This window comes from Columba livia, chromosome 2, assembly GCF_036013475.1.
Source record: "Columba livia isolate bColLiv1 breed racing homer chromosome 2, bColLiv1.pat.W.v2, whole genome shotgun sequence".
Classification (NCBI taxonomy): domain Eukaryota; kingdom Metazoa; phylum Chordata; class Aves; order Columbiformes; family Columbidae; genus Columba; species Columba livia.
Genome location: NC_088603.1, coordinates 148,337,832 through 148,347,694, shown reverse-complemented (window position 1 = coordinate 148,347,694; position 9,863 = coordinate 148,337,832). Strand labels below are relative to the sequence as shown.

The 9,863-nt window shown below is 43.4% G+C and overlaps 1 protein-coding gene across 4 annotated transcripts in view; it reads left to right on the top strand.

Moving 5' to 3' along the window:
• Positions 1-258: 258 nt before the first annotated feature.
• The window catches only part of ENPP2 (ectonucleotide pyrophosphatase/phosphodiesterase 2), a 69,296-nt gene continuing 59,691 nt past the window's right edge, over positions 259-9,863 (top strand). For 3 of the 4 annotated variants that reach the window (XM_021294247.2, XM_065054317.1, XM_065054316.1), the window contains exon 1: positions 279-509. In XM_021294247.2, coding sequence (XP_021149922.2) covers positions 294-509 — 216 coding nt within the window. In that variant the 5' untranslated portion in view covers positions 279-293. Of the gene's footprint in view, positions 510-9,863 lie in introns of all 4 variants that reach the window. The other variant, XM_065054318.1, reaches the window with a different exon arrangement.

Genomic DNA, 9,863 nt, shown 5'->3' with positions numbered 1-9,863 from the left:
AAAAGTGAAGAAAATAATCCTATCCATTACTGAACAGCTCTGTTAAATGATCAAAAGGACCTCAGCACCACCTTGTTATCTGCACATGACCTCTCCTGAGGCATCTGTAGCAAAAAAAAAAATAAAGGAAAGGAAAAAAAAGGACAGATTAAGCAAGCAGATCTGAGTGCAGCATGTGAAAGCAGAGCTTCAGGACAGGGATGTTTTCCATAGAGTCATTTCAGACAAAGGTCACATGTGTGCATATAAAATCATTCCTGAAAGCAGCGCCTTTGTCCCCCAGCCATCTCCCAATGGAGCCATTGTCCCGCTGGGGCAGCTGGCACCCTGACTTCAGCCACACGACATCGGGATCCCAGGCCCAGGGTGGCCAGGCAGCCCCCCGGGAGCCAGCCCGGGGCCAGGGCAGCCCGCGACCTCCCCGGGCAAGAGCATCTGCCGGGAGCCACCGCCGGGGAGAAACGAGGTTTCCGCACCGAACTTCGGTCATGGAGAAAAAAGAGCCGCTGGTACGGTAGGCACATCTTCCCTCCCCTTCCACCCCATGTGTTTTTCTGGCTTGTCAAAGTAGTCTTAAATAAATATAATTACAAGCAAAGTCAGGCTATGAAGTAGCATGAATGTGTTTTTGCCAAGTGCAGCTTGGATTGGGATTTGGCAAGTTGGATGTCCCTTCACTGTGCATTCATGGGCGATGTTGGAAGTGCTATTATTTAATGCACAGAGAAGAAAACATATTTTTGAAATCACAGTAGATCTCTTACAGCTTGTTTTGCCTTCTGAAGATGTCTTCTCTCTTCACTTTTATAATATAAACTGCCTTTCCTATATATTGTTACCTTAAAGCAATGTTAAAATTGGCATCCAGCACAGACACAGGCAAAGTATCTTGTGTTTTATTTGTGTTTATCTCCTACAGTATTAATATTATTCAAGTACATAATTATGAGTTTAAAACTCCCACATCACTTGGCTTTTGATTTATATTAAAATTTTCAGTGTCTGTAGCTTCACTGGTAAGGTTCTGAGCTTAAAGGCAATCTGCCTAAATAAGGTTCCCATTGCAGGTACTTCTACCTAAGCTTTTTTTTCCAGAGGAAATACATGGATTTCTTTAATCATGACACTGACACTTCAAGAATCTGTAATTTTTTATTCATAACTCCCTGTGCCACAAATGTAAAGTGTAAATTAGAGAGGCAAGTTGATAAGGAGCAAATAAAACAGTGCATGCCTTGCAGTTCTCCTCCATATGGTTAGACTCATAATGGTTTTGCTTACTCTGATTTTCAAGTATTAATTATTGAGTCCCTCTTTTGCTTCTGATTTGCTTAGATTTTAATTGTGATTTGCTTCTAATTACTACTGATACATGCAAGTTTCCTGTCAGCATGCGTCAGTGCTCTGCTCCTCATTGCCACCACATCTGTGATGGAAACGCTGAGCTCTGCAAGTCGAAGCAGGGTGCTGACTTGTTGGATTTAAAAAAAAAAAAAAAGGAAAAAAAAAGGCATTTCTGATGTGAAGCAGGTTCAAAAGACTGTGTTACCAGAGGGGTGTCAAGGCTCTATCTGCAGGGCACACCAGTGCTCCAGCTGTGCCTGCTGGATGTGCTTTGGGGAGGTGGGCAGGGGGCTGGCAGGGAGCACTGGCTGTGCCTGCTGGGCAGGGAGGCGTAGCGGGGGGCTGCCTGTACCTGAGAGAAAGAAGAGGCTGACTCTGCCGCTGACATTCGCTGCCCAAAGGTGACCTGCTGCACTGTTCAGGGACAGCTATGGACATTTTTTAGATTAAGAAAGGACTTCTCATGAAGTCCAAGGCTGTAGAAATGTTTCTCCCTAGCAGACTGGCCTGTATAGGATGTCAAGAAAACAAAACAGTGCTCCATTTGTGCAGCAATATTTATTCTACAAAATCTTGCCTTATTTCAGAGGATGTCATATGATGGTTAAGCTATGAGTTTAAAGTCACTGCAGCGGGGAGGGTTCCAATTATTCATAAAGGATGCCAGCTGAGTTTGAATGCCAGATAGCTAAAGATATGTTAGCATCATTCTTGAAAGCTGTAGCTGTTAATAACAGCACTTGCACAGCAGCCTTTACCTGAGGACACCAAATGTAATCCTTTGACATCAGTTGAGCTGGAAGTGGAGGCAATTAATAATTCTGGGAGATGAATGAAAGGTGACACATGAGACTGCTCTTGGCAGTGCTAGGGCTAGTGCCACCTGGACCACTCATCCGAACTCCCATGCGCTGTTGTAAGTGCTCATTAATGGTTCTTCACCTAATTAATGGGTCACTTATGGAAATGGAGGTAAACACAGCAGTGAGATAAATTTTTTTCATGTGTTTGCGAAGTTGGAGGAAACCTTGACCTCTGCTGCACCTTGCTGGATGGTGCTTTGGAGCCTTCCAGTGCCACTTTCTTCATGCCATCCATGCCAGCTCAGCTGAGTTGCACCCTCCCATGAGCTCTTCACTGAGTGAGATGACGACTGTGTTTGCAGGGTATTTGACCAAATGATCTCACAGGCTTCCTTTGTTTCAAAACCCGTGAAACTGTGCGCTCCACACATTTAGAGTAAAGGAGAAGAAGGTCACTGTCAGTTCAGTGCACAAATAAATGTAAATATGGAAATAAATACATATGGGCTCTATCAGCAATGGAGAACTATTTTGCTGTTGTGTACTGCTAAAATTCCATTGTTTACAAGTTCCAGTTGCTAGTGCTGTACATGAAAAAATGGATGAAAAGAGATTAAAACTGCAAAATAAGAGCAGGTATGCTCAGCTCCTGTGTTCTCGCCCTGAGCCAGACAGAGCTTTTCACCTATTGCAGGTGGACCTTCCTTACATCTGTGACTAGGAGATAAATTGTGTCTCCTGTTGCCTCCTCTTCTAATACAATTTCTGTCCAGATACTCTCTTTTCACTTCCGTGGAAGACTTCATGCCCTTCTTCCTCTCTTTTTATTGTGGAGTACCTCTAAAGTTTCATTGATAAGCTTTCTCCTCTGTTTATCTAGTTTCATAATATATTGTAGAGATTGTAAATAGGAAGCTGTTGTGGGCTGACCCTGGCTGGCTGCCCACGCAGCTGCTCTCTCACTCCCTTTCCTCAACAGGAGATGGGGAGGAAATAAGATGGAAAAACTCATGGGCTGAGTTAAAGACTGGAGATCACTTACCAGGTACCATCATGGGCAAAACAGATTTGACTTGGGGAAAATAAATTTAATTTATGGACAGTTAAAACAGATTTGGATAGTGGGAAGTGAAGAGCACCTCCTCCCCTTCGTGGCCAGAGTGTTTGCAGGGCTGCTTGTCACAATTTTTACCTTACTCCTCACCACCTGCACAGTGTTTTTAACCTTCAATATTTTTTACCAGAGGTGCTACCATTTTGGCTGCAGGGCTCAGCTGTGTCCTGCATTGGGTTGTTTGGAGCTGGCTGTGTCCAGCTCGGGGCAGCCCTGTCTCTCCTCACAGAAACCATCCTGCAGCCCCTGCCAGCACCTGGTCACTGGCACTCAGTACACAAGCCTTAAATCCTGACCTCATATCTACAGAAACAGTGCACAATTTTACATCTTTCTGGACTCTCACCCTCTGATCTTCTGTTTCTTTGTATTTTCTGGCTATTCAAATATTTTAACCTGAAAGCCTTCTCGTTCTGGAAGTCACCTCTGGCTTTGCTATCACTTGCCCCTTCATTGGCTTTTGTGTTTGTTTGGGGGAGTTCTTGAGAACTCATCCTTGAAAAGAACATTATTTTTTCCTCCAATGTCATCTGATGCACAAACCTGCACATCATTTGTGGAACATGGCCAGTTATCCCTGCCATTCTTCTCCCCCTTTCACAGCAGCTACCTCCCATCCCCATTACTGCGACTTCCCATTTTATTCTCTTCACAGCTCTTCATTTCTTGCTGCTTGTTGTTAAAGAGCATTTTCAGCCAAGGTCCTTCCTCTCATCCCTGTGGTGCTCAAAGTATGGGGTGTTTCAAAAAGACGGACCCGATTTCAAAGCAGTATTGATTTCAAATTGGGTCCATTGTTTTGAAACACCCTGTACTTGGGACATATTAACCACCCTGGGTAATACCATTTTAGTCATACATGTTTTTTGTTATCTAATGCCAAATTTCAAGTTTCTGGCTTTTAATTGACATCTGTTGAAATGCAGGTACCTGTGGGGACAAGGCAGGGCCCAAGCTTCCTAGGCTGTTGGGCCAGACCTGTGCTCAGCCAGGACTAACCCATGAGAAGGTCTTCCCAGACAGGTTCATGTGCTTGTGTTTGCACACAAACTAACCCACCAGCCCATTCTTTTGCCAAACATGGATAATTTCCAAGGTGAAAACGTGTGGACCTGAAGAAAGGATGATTATACTGCTGTGTCTGTGCTGTAGCAAAAGTTGTCTGAGTCAGTGCAGACAGGATATCTCCAAAAGGGCTCCTCAGGGAATCACTTCAGGTTTTAGGGAGAGCCCTGTGCAAACCTGGGGCAGGATTTGAACACTTCCCTCAGCACATTCTAAACAGCATAACAAAGCAGAGGGGAGGAATACAACCTAGGGACGCTCCATCTCACAGCCCGTGTTTTCAATGACTTGACTCCTGCAGCTCAGCTCTGCAGAACTGCTTCAAACTGCCCGATTTAAGTGCAAGTCCATGAGGCAGGAGGAGATTTTGGTGCAGCAGGAAGCACCATCACTCTTGACAAATAGTGGTGAAAAGGGCAAAGAGAATAAAGTTAATTTCAAGGTAGACGTTACTATCTACAGAATACTTGCTCAGTTGTTGCTGTATATTTCCCCTTGCAGAAATACCTTTTTAGGCATATTAGCTGTATGTGACTGAGGCTGTTGATACATGTGACAGCTTCGAAAAGGTTTCTGGCCATGGCAGAAGAACAGGGAACGGGCCGAGGGCTGGTGGGGGTTACGGGAGCTGGGACAAGATAGTAGCAGGGAAACAATGTTGTAGCAGCAGCATAGGGACTGGGGGATGAGACCTGTGCCTAATTCAGTGCCAGGTCTACCAAAGGTGGGACAGAGAAACTCTGCAGCTGCAGGGACAGTGACAAACTGACACCCCTCCAGTTGCCCCGGTCCACAATTTGGTAGGTCAGCACACAGCGTTCCCCAGCACCAGGCTGGAGGTAGTTCGCCCAGGCAGTGAAACTCCCATGGTCAGTGTGGTGCGGTGCAAAGGAGAAGGAGAGGCAGCCGGGCTGGGCAGCTCCTCACCTGAAAAGAAGAAATGCCAAATTCACAGACCCAAGTGGGGCATCAGGCACTGGAAACCCTTCCTTCAGCTGGCAAAGCTGTTGCTGGAAGAGGAGGCATCTCCACCCTCTTCACAAGAGCGGTAGTTTATTCAAGTCCTTTTTGCATTGTGTTGGATCAGACATTGCCTTCAAAAGTGTTTGATTGAAGTGTCTTAGACAAGGGGCAGCAATAGACAGTGAAAACACTCTAAATTAAATAGCCCCAGCTGTTTTGCAGGCTTTCTGTCGATACCAAGGATCGTCTGGTTTTGCTCTGAGAAACTTCAACAAATACAATTTCAAGCTGACCTCAGTCTTGTCTGCTGTGTAAAAGAGATTTACTGGGGTAGGGAGCCTTCTGTGAAGGCTGAGCAGAGCAGAGCTGCTTTTGTTTTACAGCAGTCAGCAATCATTAAACCAAGGAAACAATTATTTCGGAAAATGTTGTATTGCTTGATGAAAAAAAAAAAAAGATGAGTTGGAGAAACAAAACTTACCTCAGTAAGATTATTTGTTTTAAAATATTGAAGAAGTCTATTAATATTTAAGTGGCCAGAGTTTCCTTACAGTCTACTTGTTTAATCCATTAAAAAAATGATTCTTTATTCCTTTCCAAAGTTTTATGCTGAAAAGGCGAAAAAAGTATTTACATCAAAAACACCCTGATAATCCTTATGCAAACCCATGCTAGCACTAAGTTGCATATTTTTCATTTTTAGCACTTTCCTTCATTTTTTAAAATATTTCATTCCTGCGGAGCTTGAAATTTATTCCGTTACAAATTATGATATGGGTTTAAAAAAAAAAATCACCAATGGATCGCATTGTTTTGTTGTTGAAATGTTGCTTATACTTTTCTCACCTGGAGAAAACAGGGAGTACTGTTCCTACAGGATGTTTTTGTACTTACATTGGTCTTCTTTGCACTCAGCTGTAATCAGAAGAAAAAGCTGATGTTTGACTACAGTAGTGCTAACAAGGTTCAACTTAGGAAAATTTGTGATGCTTGGAAGGTAGCCCATGTGTCTGAAATGACCTAAAAAGTCATATGCAATTGTTCTACAATCGTTTTACACTTTAGTGCTTCGCCATTAAAACAGATGGCAGCAGATGCATGTTAGGAAGTATGGAGAGCTGAGTGTGTTCTGAGGTGATGCTGCCTCCCTGGCTGCAGCAGCAAGTGGGGGGATGAGAGGAGAAGGGAAGTGAACAGGAAAAAAAGAGGAGGAAGGGAAGGGAAGGGAAGGGAAGGGAAGGGAAGGGAAGGGAAGGGAAGGGAAGGGAAGGGAAGGGAAGGGAAGGGAAGGGAAGGGAAGGGAAGGGAAGGGAAGGGAAGGGAAGGGAAGGGAAGGGAAGGGAAGGGAAAGAAGAAGAAAAAGAAAAAGAAGAGCTTCTCTGTGCTCTGCCATCTGCTACCATGGTCATGGGATGATGCCACTTATCTACAGTCCCCGGCTCTGGGTCTAGAAGCAATAGCAGTTTGCAGATCACTTTATCCCATAGACAAGCTGCTTCCAAGGCTGAGGACCAAGCCAGGGAACATCTCCAACTGCAAAACCTGTGAAAGAAACCTGTTTTGACTCACAGTGTGGCCCTGGGAGTGGTTGTCTGGGTGTGTGAGGGATGGCAGTGATGGCAAGGACTAGCCAGGCTGTCTGGTCTGCTGGTAGGTGCTTGGTATCTGGACTCTATCTGCCAGTTTTATTTCTGTTCTGAAGGAAAAGGGCAGAAAATCCATTTATTTCCAAGTTAATCAAATACCTAACCCCTCTCAACAGCTGGGGATGGCTTAAGCTTGTGTAAGTTATAAAGATGTGCCTTAAAATTATGAGATAAATCAGTACCCCCAAAAAGGGGTTGTAGAGGGGGCTAAGTCTGTGACAGTGTTAGCTGTGTCCTTATTTTGTGCATTTTTCTTTGAGTAGAAGACTGCGCAGTTCCTATTGTATTCTCCTCCACATAAGTGTTCATGGGACAGCTCAGTGAATCAGATCAGGGAGTTTAGCCAGCTTTTATTAATTGTTGTTTTTCTTTTTCAGAGGTCATCTCTTCTTCTTCAGCTGTCCTAATTTCTGCAGGATTTTTTTAGCAGAGGATTTCCTTCTGTTTATACTGGACTGATGGCATTTAGCGGTGCTGTCTTGCAGTCCCTGTGAAAATAAAATAGCTCCAAACTTGAGCTAGACTTGCGTTTGTGTGTAGATTCAAGCCTCAGAAGCCCCACAGTCTTTTTTTTGTCTTGACTACAACACTGCCATGGCCTGTCCTATGTTCATGCATTCATTTACTGTGACCAAAAAGCTTTCATAGGTATAGACATATATAGGTCACCATAACAGCAGCCAGTTTTCAGTCCTGAGATGACTCCTTCTGCACAGAAATGGGAGGAAAATGTGCCCATGTGAGGGTATATCCCTGTTTGTTGTGAGCAAATCCTCTGTTTCCAGCCTGATCCCACTTTGCTTTTTCCCCAGAAGAAGTATCAGTGCTGCAGAGCGTGGATGTCCAAACCCTCAACCGCAGGCAAGTTGAGAACAATATTCCTAGTGACATATCTCTTTAAATTGAAATAAAATGATGTTTTGCTATTTAGAAAATACCAGTGGTTTGGGCTTTTTTCTAGATTAAGGGGAAGAAAAATATTAATTAGAATACTTTTTGATCTAAGTGCCAGAAACAATTAAAAAAAAGATCTAAAACAAACAAACAGAAACTCTTGTTTGGCAAAGAAAACAAACTCACAGTAAACAAAACAGTATTAATTATATCCACATTTCACTTGTAGGGAAGAGATTAGCACTTGGAAATTTTTTAATCATATCCAAGCCTTGAGCTTGAAAATTGTGCCATAATAGAGTTTGGGCTGAGGGTAAATGTGATTAAGTAGGAGAGATATGTTACAGGAATATTGTAGAAGTCCTCATAAGTGGTTTTACATACCCAGGAAATTCAGAGCTGATATGTTACTGGGAAAGTTTTGAACATGGTAAAGAAGGTACATACAAGTTATGCAAAGAAACAAGGAACATGGTTTGAAGCCCAGAAATCCTGCTTTATTGCACCTTTAAGTAGCTTTCCCATCTTTGTTCTGTTTGTTGTTTTGGGGTTTTCTTTCTTTCTTTTCCTTTCTTCCTTTCTTTCTTCCTTTCTTCCTTCCTTTCTTCCTTTCTTCCTTTCTTCCTTTCTTCCTTTCTTCCTTTCTTCCTTCCTTTCTTCCTTTCTTTCTTTCTTTCTTCCTTTCTTTCTTTCTTCCTTTCTTCCTTTCTTCCTTCCTTCCTTCCTTCCTTCCTTCCTTCCTTCCTTTCTTCCTTCCTTCCTTCCTTCCTTCCTTCCTTCCTTCCTTCCTTCCTTCCTTCCTTCCTTCCTTCCTTCCTTCCTTCCTTCCTTCCTTCCTTCCTTCCTTCCTTCCTTCCTTCCTTCCTTCCTTCCTTCCTTCCTTCCTTCCTTCCTTCCTTCCTTCCTTCCTTTCTTTCTTTCTCTTTCTGTCTTTCTCTCTCTATTTCTGTCTTTCTCTCTCTGTCTTTCTCTCTCTCTTTCTCTCTCTCTTTCTCTCTTTCTCTCTCTCTCTTCTCTCTTTCTCTTTTTTAGCTTTAACTTGTTTCTAAAGGGCTATGGTTTTTGTGGGACAGAATAGGTTGTGTCACTTGTAAAATTCAAACAAATTAACTAAGATTGTGTGTGACACGTACAAGGTACCATGCAAAGCCCTTCAGACCTCCAGACTACTGTCAGGGGCCAGATGGATCATTTTCACACCACTGAAGTCTACAGGTCTTTTAAAAAGATGAACGTAAAGTGGTTGATGTGCACCTATCATACCCATCACCATCTCAAACAGTGGAAAGCAAGGATGAGGACCTGAAGACACACTTAGCCTTGCATGGGCTGCATTAAAAACTTGTATGGGCTCTTTGGCTGCATGTTTCACTCATTCATCCCCCTGATGAAGAACTGATTTTTCATCACAGGAGTTTTTATTCTGCAGCATTCCAGATTGTTTGTATAAGAAGATCTTAAGAAACATAGTTCTGAACTTGGTGCATTTTAGTGAAGTACTTATACTGCTGTATAATAATAATATTGTCCAGAAACTGAATTGAGAAAATGTTAGTCTCTTTTGATGATGATGATGAAGGTATACATGTTGGACTAATGTCAATGCTGTCACTGTCTCATGTGCAGTTCACAGGGTGTGAAATAGCCCCGTGTTGGGGCAGTTGGTTCGTCAGCTGTAATACTGCTGGGAGGAGAGGGACAGGCATTCAGGCACACAAAGCTTTCTTCAGGACACTAAAAACTTGTCTCTTTTTCCAGCTAACCTAGCTGCTCTGATCAAAGAAGTGACCTTGCTAATAAATCTTTCTTTGCTTGTGTGTGGACACAAATGGTGATTGCGTGTGTATGATGCACTTGAGCTGAGGCCTCTCCACAGGCATCAGAGGTGGCTTCAGGAGCTGCAGCTCTCTCACCAAATCCACAGACCTCATTTAGCCAACAAAGCTGCAACATCTGAGGTGTGGTATGGAAGAACTGTGCCCTTTTTTTTCCACCAGGCTGCCCACAGGAGTTTCAGTCCTCATCCCAGTGAGT